Source organism: Arvicola amphibius, chromosome X (genome assembly GCF_903992535.2).
Source record: "Arvicola amphibius chromosome X, mArvAmp1.2, whole genome shotgun sequence".
Classification (NCBI taxonomy): Eukaryota; Metazoa; Chordata; class Mammalia; order Rodentia; family Cricetidae; genus Arvicola; species Arvicola amphibius.
In genome coordinates, this window is record NC_052065.1 from 65,905,174 (window position 1) to 65,927,596 (window position 22,423).

The following is a 22,423-nucleotide window of genomic DNA, read 5'->3' on the forward strand; positions in this document are numbered from 1 at the left end:
TTTAAAGTTACACTGAGATGCTTTTGTCAGTAAAATTCTTACTTTCCACTGCAGATTCAGGCTGTTCTTGGTTCTGCTAATTAGTTTAGGTGCAAGTGGAGGGTCTGGTTCACAGCCACGTGTTGTGAAACTAACCACCTCAGACACATTTCTGTGCTCTGTGTCTCTTATGGTTGTAACTCTGAAAGAGTAACAGCAATTGTTGTAAGCTTTCAAGTACTGAGTTGCAGGATAGTGCTTCTAGACACATGTTTTGTTGTTCGGTTGTTAGCATATATTTATACATAGTAACGGCTCACATTATGGCATTTTCATAGAAGATCATACCTCCTCCTTTCCCATTATTCTCTTTTGCTCCCTTCTCATACCCAATAGTCCCCCACTCTTTACCTTCATGGCCTTTCTTTTCTAGGCAACCTAATGAATTAAAGTAGGGTTGCTTACATGAGTATGGAAGTGGGGTTGTTTGAAGGTGGAAGGAAAGGGCATTTTGCTGGTAAATAACCAGGCTGACTTCAGAAATTCTAAGTACTAAACTCTCATAGGTTAAGGAGTTTTGGCTGGCTTGCAGTCTGGTGGCAGGTTGTATAGGACAGACTTCTTACCTTAAAAAGTAGACTGTGCAGGGCTGGAGATGATGTAAGGCCACAGTACCCTCATTACCACTGTGAAGATAATCTTTGTTTACATGGGATCTCACTCATATTTAACAGCTAATAAACAGTCCTAGTCTCATAATACCTGAATATCTGATAAAGAACCACAGTTTTCCTTGGAGTTTGTATAACTTAAAACCATTTTATATATGTGCAAAATATTACTAGTAGGCTCCAGCTTGCATTGAGGAGCAGCAGCGCCTCACCAAGCATACCTAGTTGATGAGGGATATGATCTGGGAGGTGAGTGGTTGCCACAAGCTGGTGGACACACCATAGAGCTGCTCTAAATTTCTATAGCATGCATTCAAGTTCATAGAGCAGGGATCCTCATTGGCAAATCTGCACCAAGACTGGAGGAGCTGAACCAGGTGCTGCTGGTCAATTGGAAAGTGGCCACTAAGAAGTACTGAGTTTGTTCTGTCTATTACATCAATAAATCTTTATACCACACACCAAGAATCATAAGAGTAATTTAAAGCAGTCAATTTGAATTTTACTGCCACATACATTTAACCAAAATTATACAGATTTACTTTTAAGTAGCTCATTTATATGAGTGTAGATACCAAAGCTTCAAAGAACACCATGTCTCTCTCATTCATTCATTCAGTTTCGGATGGATGTTTCTGCAGTGGGATCCTATTGGGCCATCCAACCAGAGGGATTATAGACCCCAAACTATGTCTTCCTCATCAGAAACTTACAAAGACCTAAGTGTATTTGACCACACCAAGGAATTCCTAAAAAGACCCCTCTAAAGATTGAAGGGATGGATACCTTATGAAAAGGCTACTTAAAAGCCTTTAAGGATGATCAGAGAAGTCATCAAACAGGCAAACTCTTACTCTTTCTGTGTCTCCTCCTCCACCCTCTATTTTTCCTGCCAATGTTGAATGCTAAGTTCTATTTCTTTGAAAGTAGTGACATGTGTAAAGTGCATGACATACCAGAAAGAGAGTGCCATGCAAGTTAATTTTGCATTTCTCTGTCTCCTACCCAGTATAGAGTAGTGTGGGCTGTGAATGTTAAAGCTCACGATTTTATATGATAATTATCAAATTAATGAAACTTTATAAAAATTCCCATTTTTACTTTTTGTATCTGGCCAAAAATGCAGAGTTCTAGAAAATAAAGCTGTCAAATATGATTTTCAAAGTATTGTACACCATCTCTGGCTTACTTACTGCCTAAGATGAACAGTGGATATAAGATTGTCCCTTTCTTTCTATCTGCATGTCTTTCCTTCCTTGTTTCTCTCTGTTTGCATCTTCATCCAGGATGACTGCTGTTTAGAACATCTGGTTGTGCACATGCTATTTTCTACTGTATTCTCCATAGTCCTGGATCAATCTTCTGTGCCACACCCCTCAATTTATCTTGCTATTTTAACAGACTCCTTTTTATAACCAGCTCCCAGAGCTTAATTAAGAGTGCAGGGCTTGAATTTTCACTGCCATGTAAATTATCTCACTCGTTTACCCAACGACAGCATCACGTGGAACTCTTTTTTTTCTAAATTGTACCAAGTGGAAAATGAGGAGGAATTAAAGGTTCATTTTTTATTTTTTATTATCCTCCTTAAGTTCAAATTTTTCTACTAGGTAGCCTATAGCTGAAAATGGATAACCCGATTTTAAATAAAATCTGTAATCTAATGAGCTTGGTGGATCGATTTAGGAACCAACTACTAGAAAAAACTAAATTAAAAACTAACCCTGTCTAAAGGAATAATTTAGGGGGAAAAATGAAGAATTTAGCTTAGGGATAAGTTGTGGCACAATGACTATATGTTTATATAGCATACTTGAATTGAATTGAATAACACAAAATAATTAAAAAAACTTACTTATAAATGTTTTTATAGATTCCATTTTTACCATTGCTAGACAGTGCCACTTCAAATGTCACAGGAGAATTAGTATGATCACATTTTTCTGTACAGGTCAGATTCCATGAAACAGTAGCAGATCTTGTTTGGATATTAGAAACCTAAAATGATGAAAATACAAGGAATATACTTAAAAATCATAATCTGTAATTTTGAATACAGTCTTTTCATGTCTTAATTGATATTTGGTGTAACTCCCATGTTAGGTGCTAAAATACTGGGATTAAATAATTAGCCATTAATTTTATATTTAATGATGCTGCATTGGTTATTATTGCATTGCTGAAGGAGATTATGAAAATTTTAACATAGTAAATGCTTCAAATGAATCTTCTATTAAGGAAAACATCACAGTGATCATGCGGATTAAGAGTGAAAAGGTAAAAGAGCATGAACTCTTCAGTTTAGTTACTTACCACAGGCTTTTCAAGGTTGGAACAGCAGGGCTGTGCTCTGTATTCTGTATTGTTTTCTAAAAGTAAGAAAAAACTCACCTCAAACAAAAATAATGTATTGGCAAAACCAAGAGAAAATTGTTAGATCTACCATCACCCTTCAAATCCATCAGCGCAATGAAAACTTCTAAGACCTAATGACATTTTACATTAAACAGTAAAACAAGAATTTGGTCAAAATACGTATTAAAATCTAACAGGATATTTACCAAATTATTCAACTTAAATAAAGCCAGACAAGATAAGTAGGATTGAAATTTTCAATGTTTCATTAGATGACAACCAGATAAACATTCAAGGACATGCAATTACAAGAAGATACATTTATTTGTGTATGTGTGTGTTGTTTAGAATGTAATCCAGGGCCTTTCACATACGATATAAGCTCTCTACCACTGAGATACATTCTCACATTTTTCATTATTTTAAAATGCAGCCTAATTGGTCTTCAAAAAAAGAATGAGAGTTATGTCATTTGCTACAACATATACAAACCCAAAAGACATTATACTAAATGGAATAAGCCGAGTCCAGAAAAACAAATACATCATGATCTCACTAACATGTAGAATTTAGTAGAGTTGAAGAAAATATTACCAGGAGTGGGGTGGAAGTTAGAGAATGTGTGGTTACTGAACAAAGGGAAGAAAATTTCATATAGGAGAAATAAATTTTTGAGAACTATTGCATGGCAGGGTGACTTTGGTTAATATAAGATATATTTAAATATAACATACATGCATTTTAAATGATGCAACAGGAAAAAAACCTGATTAGTAAGTGAGTGGCAAGTGCCGGTTAGCTTTACTTAGTAATTTCATATATATATATATATATATTACATATATGTGTGTGTCAAAATGGCACACTATACTTTTTAAGTGTATGTTTATAATTTATCAACCAAAAATAAATTAAAAATAAAAACATGGAGGTACAAGTATAATGTGGTTAAGAGTAAGCAGAAGCAGAGAATAGCACATTAATATTTAAAGTGGGCTGTTGAGGTGACATTGGAGAATAAGGGTACATTCTACAAAGCAGAATGACCTGAGTTTGATCCTGGGACCTGCACTGTTGAAACAAGAAAATAAACTCCCACAAGTTTCCCTCGTAAATGCCTTATTCACATACAAACACAGACTAAATAAATAATGATATGCAGTAGAAATTTATTTTAAAATGCATTGAGAATCCAAAATAGTTGGTTTGATTACTCATTGGCAACAAAACCGGATTACTGGGTTTACCTTGTAGTACTGCTTTTGACGACTGATTCTTCTTTTGTTTTCCACCTGATATTTGATTATTGTCGCCACCTCCCACATTATTCTCTCTCGTTCCATGATTATTTTCAGTATTGTTGGAAATTCTGGCAGAACCAGAAGGTCTGAACACATTATTAATTGAAGGGTGGATATGAGCATTTTCAGAGATGAAAATGTTGCGATCACTCTCAGAAATATAGCTTGGAGTACTCTCGGTACTTGACGACTTTTTAGTTCCATCAGAGGTGACTGGATCATGAGTAATTCTGGAAGAACCTGGAGCACTATTAATGATGTCAGAGCAAAGAGTAGCATTTGAGGTGGAAGTGCTAGGGGCATGTTCAGAGGAACTTGTGATTGTGTCAGTAGTGTTAATGTCTGGAAGACTGTCAGCAATGTACCTTTTTGGAGTATTGTCAATGGTGCAAGTGCTTAAGACAGTATTCAGAGAGCAGGTGCTTGAAGTATTGTTATCAATGTGAATTCCTAGAGAAGAATCCACCACAGTGTAAGGACAAAGAGGACTAAAAGTACCGGACATGTCAATGACTTTGTTCAGAAGCAAAGAAGTGTCATTAAACATGGAGCTAGTCTTCTGTTCGCCAAATTGGCGATATCTCATTTTCTTCTTTGAATATTCTCCCATTTTAACAGTCCTCTCATGAAACTGGTTATGATTTACTCTTCCATGAGTATAGGTTTCTAAAAAAGATAATGTGATAATGTTCAGTAATCATAATAACCATATTCTTTCAAGTTCTTTCTTCCACTTAAAATCAAAAGAACACTGATAAATTATGCTTTACTTAATTTTTAACTTTGCTTCAATCTAAATATTCAATTTTATGTATGTGTTCTATGTATATGTTTTTATGATATACTGATAGGCATGGAAAATATGGGCAAATATGGTATTTTCCTAGATAATAAACTCACTTTTAAATCCCGAGGTCTTATGATTGTGATGACAATTCTCCAGTACATTTTATATTCCCAATAGTTAGCATTAATAGTCAAGGTTTTTTAATCATTTTCCAATCTGAATTTATAGAAAAATATGTGCCACAAATCCATGCTATATAGAAACCAAGAAATGCTAATAAAATAAAGTTTCATGAGTATATTGCATAAGACATAAACTTTAGACAGTTTAATTTCTACTTCCATGTCACATCTCTATTTGTAACTTAATGACAGTGCTTTGCATTTAAGAAGAGTGCATACTAGGGTGGAGAGATGGCACAAAGGTTAAGAGCAATGTTGATCTGGATTCAGTTCTCAGCCCCCATACAGTAGGTAACAACTGCCTGTTAATGGCAGTCCCAGGACATATGAAGCCCTCTACTGGGTTTGGCAGGCACTATACACACACAGTGCACAGGCTTCAGGTGGACCCTTTGTACACATAAAAAGAAACAAAATCTCAAAAAAAGGAAAGCACATATTACCGTGATGCTCCTGGTATATAAATGTTGCTGGTGGTGGTCGCAGCAGTGGTGGTGGTAGTGCTGGAGGTGGTGGCATTTGCTGTGGAGCAGCTTCTTGGAAGTAAGTTATTGGGAATTCCCCGTGAACTGGAGGATACATAAGCTGAGAGGCCTGAGGGAATGTTAGCGGTGGCGGTGCTATGAAGGGTGAGACCTGCTGCACAGTAGCAGTCAGGGGCATGTGGTAGTCAAGTGTCTGAGGCACAATGATGATTTTTTGAATTCCATTTTCATCCACCACCTAAAACACAAGACAGAATCATATTAAATTCCATAGAAATCATTACGTTTCACATTTATACCATATCCTGTTAATTTGGCAAGTTATAACATCAAGGATCAATAATCTAGAAGGCAAGATCATTCTTTTTTTCCACATGATCTTGCTTTCTTTTGAGACAGGAGCTCATTATGAAGTTTCTGGAACTCACTGCATACACCAGGCTGACTTTAAACTCACAGAAATTCACCTGCCTCTGCCTCCTAAGTATTAAGATTAAAGGTATGCACCACCATGCTTGGCTCTAAGTCTCTTTCTGTTTAAAGGAAGTAATTTCTGTCACACTTCAAAATCTTAAAGTGTACCATATAATTTAAAAGTACCCTCCCTAATCCTCACTTTCTCAATGCTTTACAACTGGAAACTATTGTGAATTTCTTAAGAACACTTCTAAATTTTGCTTTTTTTTTCTTCTTCTTATATCACAGTAGCGTTATACCTATTCTGTACTTTCCATTTTTACTGTGGGACAATGGTCTTGTACCCTGTAAAGATTTGTCACTTGTACTGGTTTAATAAAATTCTGATTGGTCAGTAGCTGGGTAGGAAGTATCACTGAGGTGACCAGAATAGTAGAAATCTGGGAATAGAAAAGGCTCAGTCTTCAGTCATCATCTAGATGCAGAGGAAGCAAGATGAGAATGCCCTGCTGATAAAAGGTACCAAGCCACATGGCTAACACAGACAAGGATTATAGGTTAATGTAAGATGCAAGAGTAAGCTAATAATAAGCCTAAGATATTGGCCAAGCAGTATTGTAATTGATATAGATTCTGTGTGATTATTTTGGGTATGAGTGGCTAGAAAGTGATCAAGCAGTCTCCACCAACACATTTTTATTTAGTAATATAACTTTGAAGGCTTTTCTGTTTAGGTTTACAATTATATCCCCTGCTTTGAGACAGAGTCTCACTATATAGCTCTTTTTATGTTGGACTTCACTATGTATTCTAGGCTGGTTTATAACTCACGGAGATTTGCCTGTGTCTGCCTCCTGAGTGCTAGGATTAAAGGTGTGCACCACCAGACCCAGTAACATTTTCCCATTTTTTGTTTATTTTTTTAATGTTTCATTATGTACATATGTAATATAGTCACCCATTTTTATGTATCACATTTATTTTCAAACCTCTTTTTGATTATAAACAGTAGTGTAAGCAATATTTTATATGTGATTAATAAATCATTTCAATGTTGTAAAAATATATCCATGTGATAAATTAAAGGATTTACTTACTAAGAAAAATACAAGATATACTGAGTAAAAATGGGAGTATGGGGATCATGGGAGAGGGTAGAGGGGGATGGGAAAGGAGCAAATAAAAATATAGATCATTAAAACAATTTAAAAAACCCAAAATCTTGCACAAAAATTATTTTACTTATTAAATAATTTAAAGTGAAATTGATGAGTACAGGTACAGGTGCACTCATGTTTTCTTACAAGTAATTTTGTTTAGAATTTATGTACATTACACTGACTTGTTTGGTGTGCTCTGCATCTATACCACTAAATATACACAACTAAATAAGCTATGAAGACAAAGGCTTTGAAGAAGAAAAACAAGATATTTTTCAAGTCTACATTTTCAAGGCCATTGGGTATTTTGTTAATCTCAGTATGAGTGTTATCTGTCTGCTCATTTTAGGTGCACAGTAAATATTTGAATAATTTCATATAAGTGTTTTTTAGGCCTTTAAGAATGAAGCACTACTGAGTTGAAAATTCTATGTGATTTTAAGTTTATACGTTTTCGAAACCCTGTCTCGAAAAACCAAAAAAAAAAAAAAAAAAGAAAGAAAGATTATACGTTTTCAGAAGCCATTACTGTGAGAATTGTAATGGTACTTAAGGTCAATTAACAAACTCTACAAAGCAAGGGAAGATTATTAAATATTCCTTGATATAAATTCAGTAAACAATGAGGTATCGCTTATGAGATATTCTAAGGGAGGCTTGGTTAAAGCCAATCACTTGAAATAATTACAGTTAAAGATTTACTTAAAAGAAAAAATTGAAAGAAATGACAGCAGTAAAGTAAATAAATACATATTTCTGTAAATCTGTTATCACACACTGGTATAGTAAAAATATTAGATGGTAATAAAGATCTAGATGACAAAGAAAAACCACATTAGCATACCTGAGATATGTAACCAGGAGGAAGGTATATTGGTGGCAAATTACCAGTCGGTGCTATCAGAGGTACGTCTGCTGGTCCTGTGAGAATTATTAATGAATTTTAAACAAAGTCCATTACAGAACCCAGTTAACTTTGCATAGTGAAAATCAGCACTGAGCTTTAACAATAGCCACTTTGAAAGGATATTGTTGCATATTCACAAAACCCATTGCCAAAGTATTGACAAATCACTGTAAATTAATTTAAAACAGTGTAATATCATTAAGGAACATCATGAGGACTTGTAAAATATGTCTTCTAAAAATATTGGCAAACTCACTGTGAATGAAAATGAGCTATCAGCTTTCTGCTAGTGTTCTCTCACTTAGCATGGTTATATTGCCTAAAGTTTTTCTCTGCGTCATAAAATAATTTCTTGCAGTGATATTACCTAATAAAATGAAAGAAATTCTTTATTTTAGGGCTTCTTTCTAATTATATTAAAGTGAATATACAGACATATATGCGTGTAACAAGTGTCAATGAGAAAACCGCTTGTAAGAGAGCTAGGAGGGTATATAGGATAGTTTGGAGGGCGGGAAGGATAGGGGGAATGATGTAGTTATAGTATAATCTCAGAAGAAAAGAAATAATTACAAAAGTGAACTAGGGGCCTGGAGGGATGGCTCAGTGGGTAAGAACACTCACTAATTTTCCAGAGGATCTAAGATTCATTCCCAGCTCCCATGTGATGACTCACAACCATTGGTTAGCTCCAGTTCCAGGGCATCTGATGCTCACTACTGACCCCCATGACCACTGCACATACATGGTGCACAGACATCCATGCAGGTAAAGCACTCATAGACATAAGATAAAAATAAAGAAATCTCAAAAGCTAAAAAAGTGTCCAGTTTTTAGGAAATGACCTAGTATAAAGAAGGGCTTAGAACTATACATGCAATGCTACACTTCTATACCACAGATTTTAATATCTCAACCACACATTTGCATAGCAGCTAAAAGTTATATTACAGATACTTATATGTCATCATTCTTTGAGTTATTTACAATTTTTTTGAGACAGGGTGTCTCTATGTAACGGCCATCATTTAATTTTCAGACCTCTCTAGGCAATGTCTTATAGGTAAGTGACATCTTACTGGCAATGGTCCAGTGTCTTCAGAACATCCTGGGCTCTCCACACCACCATAGGTTTCCAAATTTTCTCCAAATACTTTCACCATCCCCTTTAAGGTATTTTTTTGTCTAACCTCTCTTAATTGGGTCTTGGGAGTGAAATCTGCCCCAGGAAATGTCCTGGTACCAATGTAAATTGGACAACATCTTTTTGTGATGAAAGGCCATCTGACTTGGTAAATTCTCGGGGACCTTGATCACTTTAGGACGAGAACAAGAAAGAGGCAGGAAGCTCTCAATGTACAATCTTTCTGCCTCCTCAATGGCTTTTCCTGTATCAGTCCTTTACCCCTACCAATTTCTCTTGAAAGAGTCTATCCCCTTCATTCTCCCTTGGAGATTCCACCTTTAGAGCTTCTGCAGATTCTTCCTCCCAAACCATCTCCCATCCGGTAGCTCAACCGGTTGCTCTTGACCCCACTTCCTTGCTCTCTGAGGGTTGGCACAAGGTAATAAAGTGGAGAATGCTTCTGTTGTCTAACTCCTCTACACTGCCCTCCTAACAAGAACATACTTTCTGTCATTAGCATGAAAGCCCCAGCCGAGATTCCACATTTCATAGCCCTATTCATTTTTTCCTTCTATAACACAAATTTTAAGCATTCATTTCTCATCTTACTCCACTGTCAATTTCCTCTATTAGGAGGGGGCTTGCTTCATAAACTTTACATCGGTCCTATGTCTTTCTTGTCTATCAAATTTTCTTCCATTTATCCTTCTGTGCTAGACAGCACCTGAGAGTGACTTTCTCACATCCCTCAATCCTGTTTTTGCCTCTAAAATCAGCCCCATTATATAGGACACGGGCCACCTGACATTTGCCCAACACCATCACCTAGAGCTCATTTCCCTCAGACTTCCTTCTTGATTTATCTCAATTCTGAAGTACCCATTTTCCTCTGCCAGGAGGCAGGGACTTAAACCCATCACTTCTTACCTCCTTGTGAATATCCTAATGCCTACAAACTCCCCCAATTGCAACATGCCCATCATCACTGTTTCAAATCTAATGTTTCTACCACCTTGTTCAAGACATTTTGACAGTACCTATCTACTCACGTATTCTCCAACTTTCTATTTATTTTCTTTTCTTTCTTATTTTGTTTTTGTTTTTATAGACAGGGTTTCTCTGTGAAACAGTCCTGTCTGTCCTAGAACTCGCTCTGTAGAGCAGCCTGGCCTTGAACTCACAGAGATCCAGCTGTCTCTGCCCCCAGAGTGCTGCAATGAAAGGCATGTGCCACCACCACCCAACCCTTCCTTTATTTTCTCACAGAACCCTCAGGCATCAATTCCTTTTTCATTCTTGGACTCAAAGTTGCCTTCTTCACCATTATCCTCTAGCCAAATCTTGGAACTATTTCCTTTCACTTGGACCACCCCCAAGTCAAACTTCTCTCAGAGACATATCTGGACTATTCTCCACAGTTATTCTGCAATGGCTCCTACTACTTGGGAAAAGTTCTTCAAGGGCACTCAGTCCCACTTCTTTCTTCTCTCCTCGCTCTCGTGTCCACACTCTCTCTTTGTACTCCCAAATATTTCTGTCTTCCCACAACATTCTACTGCATGACATGGTAGACCTGTTGTGGACTCGATACCAGTTCTTAAGACTGAGAGAGTCCTTCTTGCAGTCTGAAGTCTCAGAGACTACTTCCTGCTGCAGGTCTCCAGCGTTATGCGTCTCTCCCAAATATTTTATGTTGCAACCAAAGATGATCTCATGGTCACCTGGTTTCTACTCCAGACACACTCAGAGGTTTCATCACTCTGACACAGGCCCTCAGGAACTTCTGCCCTTGGGCTCCCCACCCCTCCTGACCTTTCTTTACCTTTACTTCTATAGTGATCATAACCAGGTCTTAGTTCTTCAAGCCCAACCAGTATTTCTCTAAACAAACTGAAATATATATCAATGTGACCCCTTATGCCACAATGTTCTAGAAACTGCCATCCTGTTCATCCCTAGAGTCTTCAAAGTTGCTTTCCCCTCAACATCTTTTTTCTCCTCTCACCCGTGTGCAACATGAGTAGCTATCTTTCACTCTCCTGCACTTCCTCCTTTTGCTCCCAGTCTTGTTACATCACCCTTTTCTAATCTGTGCAGTTTCTCTCCAGCCCTGCCCTCCACTCAGTCCTAGCTACTCTGCTCTCAAATACAGATAACGTCTTTCTTGTGGCCCAATACTTCACAATTACTCTAGGACAATGGAGGGCATATTAAGGTTTTTCACCTCCTCCCATTCCTAGACCTTTGGATTGGTTCACTGAGGGTAGTTTTCTCAGGGAAGGCCCTTATTATGCTAGCTATGATAACAATTTGAAATTGTTATCTTAACTGGTACCATGGGGTCCCATGATGTCTTGACTGCTTCCCCCAGCTGGTGGCAGAGGCAGGTCCTCTTCTTTATCAAACTAATTTTTAGTAAGGAGAGTTCTTTGCACTCACTAGGGTCCTAAACCTAGCTAGATATACCACAGTTAGCCTCTACACTCACTCTAATCATACCTATGACATCATTCATTCAAGAGCTCAAACTTGGAGAGTGTAGTGTTTCCTTACTTCAAAGGACACCTTGTTATTACCAGAAAATGTATCCCATGTCCTTGAAGCAGCCCCATTGCCAAATGTTCCACTTTGGAGCAAAGACTGCCTAATCCTGGGCCTGCTGGCTGGCCAAGGGCTAGGTTGTGTCCCACTGTCTTTCCCCTTTGACTCCTCTTCTCTTCTTTTTAAACTTATCATAGCATTGAAATAGCTCAGATCCACTAAAGCCAAACCTTTTCTTCCTCCAAGACAGTCACTGATACCTTCCAGGCCACTTTCCCCTCTGAAATGTTCTTTAGTAAACATGTTCATTTCACCCTCTTATGAAAGAATACTTACAGGATCTCTGTAAATAGTGTAACGACTGTCAAATGGCTTCTCCATGAGCTTCTATTGGCCTCTACTTTTCCCAACTCATTTATCTATGGAATAACTTATACCTCCCATAAAACACCTTAATTATTTTCCTGTGGTAGTTGTAGTTGACACTTTCACAGGTTTGCTGGAGGTTTTCCCCACTTCTGTAAATGTACCTCCAGTGTGACTTCCAGGCTACTAAGCAAAATTATTTCTCAGTTAGGCGTGCAGGTCTTCCAATTTATTTCACAATGGCTCTGAAATTGTTTATCAAATAACTCAATGGATAAGCTGTGCCCTGAGCATTTCTATAGTCCCTATCATACCGAGACATCTGGGAAAGGTGAGAGCAATTGAATGGCATCTCCAAAACAATCTAGCTTGCTTCTCCAACTATGTTAAGAACTGGATTTCTTTCCAGACCCTAGAATTTCTCAAACTTTCTGAGGTTCCTTATAACCCTCTCATTCTCAGCCCTTCTGAGTTAATGTATAGGCACTCTCTTTTCCCCAAACATTCTAATTTGAACCCATCAAAAGACCTTCCTTCTTCATTGCATAACTCTTTATTTTAATTTCTTAAGACCCTCATTTAGTCATTTACTTATTTGCACACTCCCAGTCGTGTCTCTATGCCCACAAGACTTCTGTTTGCTCATTTTTTTTTAAATCTTGCTTTAATTCTTATTTCAGTGAGCCCTCTAAAGTCCATATGTGAGATTTCACACAGGCTCATTCTAAGCACCCCTACCTCATCCAAACTGTAAGATTGTTTTCATTGGTACCAGTTCTCCTCCATAAAGAAAGTCCCCTCTGACCCTGGTGACCTGAATACAGTAGTTACTAAATAATCTTCCACCAGCACAGGACCTATCTTGATCTGCCTCATCTGTATCCTTGAGGATATGGATTAAAACATCCTCCCCAGTCTACCACCTAACCCTGCCCTTTCTCACATCCCTCCCTCTCAGAAAGGATACTGGGTCCTCATTAAACCAGACTGTCTCACTAGTGATTTCCTGAAATCCTTTAATGATGCCATCCACTCATCTCAGACATGATTCTGGCTCACTCCAGAATGAGTGAGACTGTCTCACTCCAGGGTGCCTTAGTTCCCAATCCCATTCACTCACATCCACAGCATACCCCCAGGAAATCCAAGAGGCTTTATAAACACTATAGAGAGAGTTACAAACTTGTGCTCCCCCAAACTTTTACCCCCTCCCCAAACTTTTACTTATTGAATACCTGTGATAAACTATGCTTTAGAATTTCATCAATCTACATGTCTAGGGGCTAAAGCCTTTATTTTCCAATTGAGGCTCTGTTTATTAGGCATAGCAACATCTTGGGGACCATTTCTAAAGCTTGTCTTTCTTGTTGTCAGTGCAATACTGAATGTGCCTGACTTTTTATACACTATCCAGCATAGAAGAACTATGCTGGGTGGAGACTGGCAAATATGCTTCACTCGCATGTCCCCATGCAAGAGATTCAAATATCACTAGTTAGTTTTGTCTTTTCACCAGATGGCTAGAAACATTTCCCATTAAAACAGACATGGCCTCAGTGGTAGCCACTGTCCTCATAGAGCACATTATCCTTTGCTTTGAGTTCCCCCAGTCTCTATAATCTGATAAAGGCCTAGTTTTCATTTCCAGTGTGACTAAGAGTGGGTGGAGAGGTGTGTAGTATCTGGGAGAAGTTGGGGGAGGAGAAAATGTGATCAGAACATATTGCATGAAGAAAATTTCCTCTTAAAGTCTAATAAATTGCCCTTGACATTCCAGTTGTGTCTGTTCTTAAATTATTTCATTAATGAGACTAAAGACACCAAGTGAGGGTCCCCATTTTCTGGTAACACTTCTTTCCTGCTTTTCAATTTTTTAATAAGTAGAACCCCTTCTTGTACCCCTAGATGGTACCACTATCTCAGCCTCTTCAAAGTGCTCCATCAGAGGCAGACCTGGTGTGTCTAAATGCTCATTACCTATTTCAGTATACCACTGGGGCAAGTGGTCAGGGCTCTCACTCACTACCAAGGTAAGTATATCTTGAACCTGTCCTAACCTTTTTTGTATTATCTCCTTATATTGGCTTATAAGAAATAAGAAAAAAGTCAATTTTTAAAACTGCCTTGAGCCAGTATTGAATAAAATACAAAAAAACCCAGAAGACACTAGACCCCTGCTAGTGTCTGTTAGTCTAGGCATTTGTGCCTCCTAACCTGCACTTTGCCAAGCTACCCCACGCACCAAAACTAGAAGTTTAAAATAAAAAATTACTGTAAAGCAAAGGATAACCAGACTACAGCCCACAGCTCTAGAAAAAGGAGGTAACAAGGAGAACCCTAAGAGGGATGTATGGATCACACTGGGAAGAGGAATAGATGAGATTTGGGTAAACTGGAATCACAGGTAGATGGTAGAAGGCAGGAGACAGTGGATGAGAACATGAGGCAATGGTATGGTCGAGCTGGGGGAGCGATGGAGGGGAAAGCAATGAAAGAGCTATTTTGATAGAGAGAGCTATTATGGGGTTAGAGAGAAACCTAGTGCTGGGGAAAATCCCAGGAATCCACAAATCCACAAGAAGGTGGCTGAATTGATTTTCCTTTGTAATCAGAATGGCGACTACCCTAACTGTCATCATAGAACCTTCATCCAATAATTGATCTCCGCAGATCCACAGCCAAGCATCAGGCCGAGCTCCAGGAGTCTAGTCAAAGAGAGCAAGGAGAGATTATATTAGTGGGGGAGGAGTCAAGATCAAGATGATGAAATCTACAGGGAACTGAACCAAGCTCAGAGAAACTCACGAACTCTAGACAGACAGCTGTGGAGCCTTCATGGGATTGAACTAGGCCTTCTGTATGTGGGAGGCAGTTGTGTAGCTGGGTCTGTTTGAGGGTCCCCTGGAACTGGGACCAGGAATTATCCTTGGTTCACGAATTGACTTTTTGGAGCTTATTCCCTATTGTGGGATGCCCTGCTCACCCTTGATGCAGGGGGCAGGGCTTAGTCCTGTCTCAACTGAATGTACCAGGCTTTGTAGACTCCCCAAGGGAGGCCTTACCCTTTAGGAGGAGTGAATGGTGGTGGGTCGGGGGGAGGTGGGAGGGAGTGGGAGGAGAGGTGGGAGGGGGAATTATGTAACATGAATAAAAAATTAAAAAACAAAGAGATGAAAGTACAAAAAAGAAAGAAAATTTTTTCTTTCTTTTTTATTTTATAACCCATCTATCTATCTATCTATCTATCTATCTATCTATCTATCTATCTATCTATCCATCTATCTATTATTAGAAGTTTCCACCTCCTCCCCTCCTCCTATTTCCCTTCCCCTCCCCCACACCCCTTCTCCCTCCCTCTCTCTCTAGTCCAAAGAGTAGTCAGAGTTCCCTGCCCTGTGGGAAGTCCAAGATACTCCTCCCTCCATCCAGGTCTAGGAAAATTTTAACCATCAAGCCATAAACATAACAAGGCCATGTACCTGTAAGTTTTAAAATAAGCAAGATGTAAAAGGTCAAGACAACCCACACATGGTTTTGTTGAGAGAAAGATGAATGTTAAGTGGCAGAGGCAAATGTAACACTTAGACGATGTATTAAGTTTGCACCTTCCTGATTACTCAACCAAAGGGGAAAGGAAGGAAGAGGCTTGTGTTATGCATATAAAGACTGTTTTCTGTGCTTAATCAACAAACCTGCCACTCTAGACTGATGCTCATATTTGCACGGTCATGATGAAATAAACCAACTTTCAAACTGCAGAGTCTCTAGTATTCTTATTATAAAGTGATGAGTATTTCTCACATTAACCTAGGGGATTGAGCCTGTCTTAAAGACCATCCCACATTTTTAAGACATTTTTAAAAGTTGTCTGGATCAGATTTTATCAAGTGTTACTCATGTTTCCAAAAGTAGCCAAGCTGTAAGGCCTATTTCACATGGCTTCATCTGTCCAGAATGAGTATTTTTCCACCCGTAGAAGTCCAAAAGATCTCTGATCCCATGTGTAAGAGACCTGTAATGTCCTCTAGATCCCAATGAGAAGCTAGCTCTTTTCCTCTTGCTTTTCTGGGTTCTATGATATAATTTTACAAGTTCTTTTTTCATATTCCCTTGATATTTTTTTTTACAAGACCCAACTCATACTAGACTTTTTCTTCAGAGAAATTTCAAAGTGATGTATGTATGTATTTTATATGTGTGAATGATATGTGTATGTGTGAGTGCAGGCATGTCTGAATGGATGCATGAGAATGATAGAAGGGGGTCATCTGTCTACTTTCATTGGTTAATAAAGAAACTGTCTTAGCCCTTTGCTAGGACAGAAAATTAGGTAGGCGGAGTAAACAAAACAGGATGCTGGGTAGAAGGGAGTGAGGCAGATGCCTCAGGCAGACACCATGTCTCTCCTCTCTGAGACAGATGCAGGTTAAGATCTCTCCTGGTAAGCCACACCTTGTGGTGCTACACACATTAATAGAAATGGGTTAAGCAAGATGTGAGAATTAGCCAATAAGAGGCTAAGACTAATGCGCCAGGCAATGTTTAAATAAATACAGTTTTCATGTAATTATTTTGGGTACAGCTAGCCAGGTGGCAGGAAGCAGCCCTCCCCCATTTCATCTACAGAGTGGTGCTCCAATGTGATGGGTTAAATCCACTTAAAAACCTGAGAGGGCTTTAAAAAAAGGGAGAGTTTAACACAGCTTTTTGCTGTTTGCTAGGGCGTGCTGTAGAGAGATTTCCTAATTCAACAATAGTGGCAGAAAAAAAGCCATGCCAGCCATTTTAAAACATGGCTTCCTGGGCCCTGCTGGTGCAAACTCTGACTATGGAGCATTTCTGGGCCCACTTGCGGTCAGGAACAAAGTAGCTGAGACCATGCCTGTGGCTCAGCTCTTTCTGCCTGGGTAGGCAATGGGATCATGTCTACTAGAAAATGGCGGTTTTGAAATACCAGTTTCTGGTCTGTGCCGCCATTGCGATCTCTGCCTGGCTCCTGCAGGAGACAAAGCTTTTGAATGGAGCATTTGGAGTAAAATGCTATGATATGTTTGATGGCAACTAGACTCACTGTGTGCCTAAAAGGGGGTCATTGCGTGCTATGGCTCAGAGGCACAAGCAGCTCCGCCATGTTAGCTGTGCCATTCACATGGCTCAAAGGCATGAGCGGAGAGGCTCCACCATGCTATACCGTGTTGGTCTCAGGCAGGAACTATTGTACTTACCATGATAACAACAGTTATGGTTTAGACTAGGCAGGAAACAGGCGGTACTGTATTACCTCTACTTGGCACAACTTAAGTTTTTAAAAAATGCTTAACATATTAAGAAGTGCTCCTGGATAGTAAAGAATTACAGATTCACAATAAAACAGATTCAGACATAAAAGACCTTTAAATGGGTCACAATGTTGGATGAGTGTACGTAGGCTTAAAAGAAAAAAATATATAAAAAATAAAGTTAATGATTTAAAAAAAGGGTAAAGTCTTTAAAGAGATAAAATGAATTAAAATGACAAAATAAAAATAAACCACGTAAAAATAAAAAATTCACAGAGAGTCTGGAATCTTTGTATTATTATGTTTTCTTTGAACTTTTTGACTGTAAAGGAGCTAAGTACAAAAAAACCATTTCATTGTATGGGCTGCCAAACTAAACCAACATATATCTTCTAAAGGTATCATGACTTCCAAATTTGGGTCTAAGGATATGATGCTTTGGAGAGGGTCTTCTTTTGTTTTCACAGAGGATGAGACCATATGGATTGCTTCTATCCCGATATGGTATGACAGACCACAGCCTTTTAAAAGGTTGCTGTAAACACCCTCAAAAATTTACTTCACTCAACTGGTAACTGAGATATACCTACCACACAGATTATACCATAAAAGATCTGATTAACAGCACCCCCATCTGTAGAAGGAGAAGTGGTGGGCTGCTTCTCAGCTCCCAGCCGCCGGCTAGCTTTACACCAAAAATAATTACATGAAAACTGTATTCATTTAAACATTGCCTGGCCCATTAGCCTTGGCCTCTTATTGGCTAATTCTCACATCTTGCTTAACCCATTTCCATTAATGTGTGTAGCACCACAAGAGGTGGCTTACCAGGAGAGATCTTAACCTGCATCTGTCTCGGAGAGGAGAGACATGGCGTCTGCTTGAGGCATCTGCCTCACTCCCTTCTACCTAGCATCCTGTTTTGTTTACTCTGCCTACCTAATTTTCTGTCCTATCAAAGGGCCAAGGCAGTTTAAACAATGAAAGTAGACAGATGACCCTCCTCCATCATGAAAATAATTTCAGAAGTCAGTTCTCTCCTTGTTTGTGGGCTCTGGGAACTAAACTCAGGTTCTCAGGTTTGCATGGCAAGAACTTTTTCCTGCAGAGCCATCTTGTGGTCCTCAGGGATATATTTTTTAAAACTATTCTTGAACTGAAGTTATCATTTACCTTGACTCATGTCCTCCCATCTTTACTCCTTTCTTTCATGTCTCAACTTCCTCCTTTTAAAATGCCCTAATCATGTACTTTTCTATTTAATCATCACATGTGCCTTAATTCCTCAGCAGCCTTCATCCCACATAGAACTAATATCTCTTGTTGCCTTATGGATAATTCATCTCATACCTGTACCAATACCTTCATTGCCCAAGTTAGTCCTTTCTTCCTGCTCCTCCAGGTATCCTGTTTTGAAATATCTTGACCTATAAGGGCTTTTCAGCCAATACCTTTCTTAGTGGGAAAGGTAATTACAACAGGCATAGTTACCAATAGAAGACTAATCACAATGGCTTCTTAGGCTTAACATACTTGACCAAATTAGCCTATGGAACTAGATCAAATCTCAGCAGCCCCCAAGGCCCTTCAGGACCAGTTTAATTTTCCAAAGGCCTCATCTGTAGCATTGCTTACAGTAGTTTAAGGAATACCTGCCTGACCCTGAGACAGAAATATCATGTATATGTTAATCAAATAGGGATAGTGCAAGGTAAGACTAAAAGAACAGGTGATATTTAATGACTTGACCCTGCTGTTCTATCAGGGAGCAAATTTAAAAATAAAAGAGCTAAAAATAAAAACACCCTGCCCCCACATTTTAACTATTGGCTCCTCATTAGTAAGAACCTGACCACACACACACACACACACACACACACACACACACACACACACACATATATATATATACATGTATATATATATATAAATGTGTGTGTGTATGTATTTAAATCCTAATAACTTTTTTTGAGATAGGGTCTTTCTATTTAGCCCTGGGTATCTTAAAACTCTCTATGTAGAGGAGGCTGGCATTGAACTCACAGAGATCCTCCTGCCTCTGCCTCCAGAGTGCAGAAATTAAAGACATATGACTATATCCTGTTTTAAAGTCTACTAATTCTTTTCTTTAAAGACAAGGTTTCTTTGTGCAGCCCTGTCTGTCCTGGAACTCACTCTGTAGACCAGGCTGGCATCAAACTCACAGAGATCCACCTGACTCTGCCTCCCAAATGCTGGGACTAAAGGTGTGTGCAACCACCACCCTGCTAAGAAGTCTTATAACTCTTAAGGCTCCATGATGCCTTATTCTAAGTGGTCAACTCCCTCAACAACTGGTGCTATACAGTTTACTACTTAACAAGGGAGTGAGATGCTTGTTTATGTATCCAAATATAGACCCATACAAATGAGGTAAGACTAAGTAACTTTGCTTCACTGTATAAAAGAATCCTATTCCCTTTCAGGGGTAGATTCATCTCTCACAAACTGCCCACCGTACGTCTATTTCTGCCAATTTAATCAATCTTTTCTGCATCTATTATGGCCTGGTAAGAACATTTGCTGGGCCTCTGGATTTTTACTGTCATTCCCAACAAAGCAGTAGATCAAAATCACTTTAGAATATAAAATAATTAGCATAAAACAAAAATCCATCTTAATTTAAAATAGTTAATATTAAGCCTATGAACATAAAGCAATATATTTTATTACTGACCATTTGAAATTGAGGTAATTTCTGTTTTCATACATAATAAAATGCTTATGTATAATTAAAATATACTCAAATAAGATTACTGTATTCAATACTTTATATGTGTGGCCTCTCTCCTGGACATTATTGTTACTGGGTACCAAGTGCAATGATGGTGCATGCTAGGCATTAAAAAATATTTGTTGGAAATGTGAAAGAATGAGCTTTCTGAAGGTTCCATCTGTAGAACAGTCTAAAACTGATCAATTAAATACTCATACCTATATGATACATATTTGTAAAAGTATATCTAGTTTTTTAGTATAGTCTGTACATATTGGAGGTTAATAAGAGATGTTACCTTTCAACAACATGATTTTTTAAAAAATTAGGATATATATTTGTGTGTGTGTCTTTAAAATTTTACAGGCAGTTAACAGTTCCTATAGGAGTGGGGGTCACAAGGCCCCACATTCCCTGAGAAATTATTGGCACTTAATCATGGTTGGAAAACACAGAGATATTTTTACAGTGGTGTAGCCATTCCTAAGTTGTCCGCAGTCCCATAGAAAACTCTGTCCATGCTTATGTAAGAAACCCTAATTAAACTCAATTGATGACCAGAACTAAGCAGCTTCATCCATGAAAGCAGAGGAGAGAGTAGATGGGAAAAGGGCATCAGTTGGAGAGGTGCAAGAGAAGGCAATTGAGGTATGATCACAATACATTATGTACATACATGAAGTAATAATGTATATGTTTTCATCTTTTTAAAAGAGGGGAAAGACCTTTAAGAGGAATTTATGTTTCATTCTGCTCATGAGTTATACTTAGCTATATAAATTCAATAAACCTGTATTTAACTTTGATAAGAATATATGCCACTATAATTCAGATGTTCTTTAATTTTTATGATATATTATTGATAGAACTCTGTAAAAAGTAGCCTACATGAATGATATGTTAGCTTGTCTTTTGTTGCCTTCCATTCTGATGCAAACATTGGGACTGATGGAACAGGGGACCAAACCGGACTCTCTGAATGTGGCTGACGGCGGAGGAGGACTGAGAAACCAAGGACAATGGCAATGAACATGACCTCCACAGCATGGATGGGCTCACTGTGAGCTTTGTCAGTTTGGTTGCTCACCTTCCTGGACTTAGGGGGAGCTGGGAGGACCTTGGACTTAACATAGTGAAGGGAACCCTGATGGCTCTTTGTCTTGGAGAGGGGTAGAGTGGGGGTATGGGTGGAAGGGAGGGGAGGGAAGGGGGAGGAGATGGAAATCTTTAATAACAAAAAAGGAAAAAAAGAGTATATGCAGATATTTTCACTGCCTTTTGATATTCTCCAGTCTGACAAATATGCCAAACATCTTAATGGACATAAATAGTTCTCTGTATTAGCCTGCAGTACACAAACTGCTTCAAAGATTTCACTATTACATTAAAGCATTAGCACTTATCACATTGTAAATTGATTAAATCCCCATACTGAAGTCAAAAGTAAAACTATAAATAGCAATCGCTATCTACAATGTCTGGAATTCTTCGAATAGAATTCCTCAATTAACTTGCTTTCATGTTTTAAAAGTTAGTTTTGAAGATTTCTACAAAGATTAGTGTAGTGATATTTTGTTTGTAATCTAACATATAAAGCCTGCCTAATGATCAGAGAAGCAGAACAGCCAGACACTAGCTCTAACCTCAACCTCAGATGGAAAGGACATTTCTTTTTTCATGAATACTCAGATTGAATGCTTGCTCTATAAAACCTCAGACTGCATCCTCAGACTGCATGCTCAGACTGCATCTGAGTTCCTGTTTCCTATTGCCTTATATTTCTTTTTCTGTTCAGCTGGAGACTCCTGTCTACATCTCCCTAGTGCTGGGATTAAAGGCATGGGATCCCAAAATCTGGGATTACCTTTGTGTGCGCTCTGTTTCTCTTTTACACAGATTGAATCTCGTGTAGCCCAGGGTGGTCTTGAACTCACAGAGATCAATCTGCCTCTGTCTGCCAAGTACTGGGACTGAAGGGGCGTGGTTGATCGGCAGTTATAATTCACCAGACTAGCTTTAATATATATATTAAATAAAGGAAATAATAATTTAATATTATTTAATATTAATAAAGCTTTAATAAAGGAAAGAAAAGGGAACTTACAAATCCAA

At 38.4% G+C, this 22,423-nt stretch overlaps 1 protein-coding gene across 1 annotated transcript in view; it reads right to left on the reverse strand.

Moving 5' to 3' along the window:
• The window catches only part of LOC119805413 (fibronectin type III domain containing protein 3C1-like), a 46,305-nt gene that overhangs the window by 22,142 nt on the left and 1,740 nt on the right, over window positions 1-22,423 (reverse strand). Inside the window, exons 4-10 of the mRNA XM_038317371.1 lie at window positions 8,182-8,258; window positions 5,719-5,998; window positions 4,253-4,972; window positions 2,964-3,019; window positions 2,506-2,648; window positions 606-665; window positions 43-181 (exon numbers count right to left, since the gene is read on the reverse strand). Coding sequence (XP_038173299.1) covers window positions 43-181; window positions 606-665; window positions 2,506-2,648; window positions 2,964-3,019; window positions 4,253-4,972; window positions 5,719-5,998; window positions 8,182-8,258 — 1,475 coding nt within the window. The remainder of the gene's footprint in view (window positions 1-42; window positions 182-605; window positions 666-2,505; window positions 2,649-2,963; window positions 3,020-4,252; window positions 4,973-5,718; window positions 5,999-8,181; window positions 8,259-22,423) is intronic.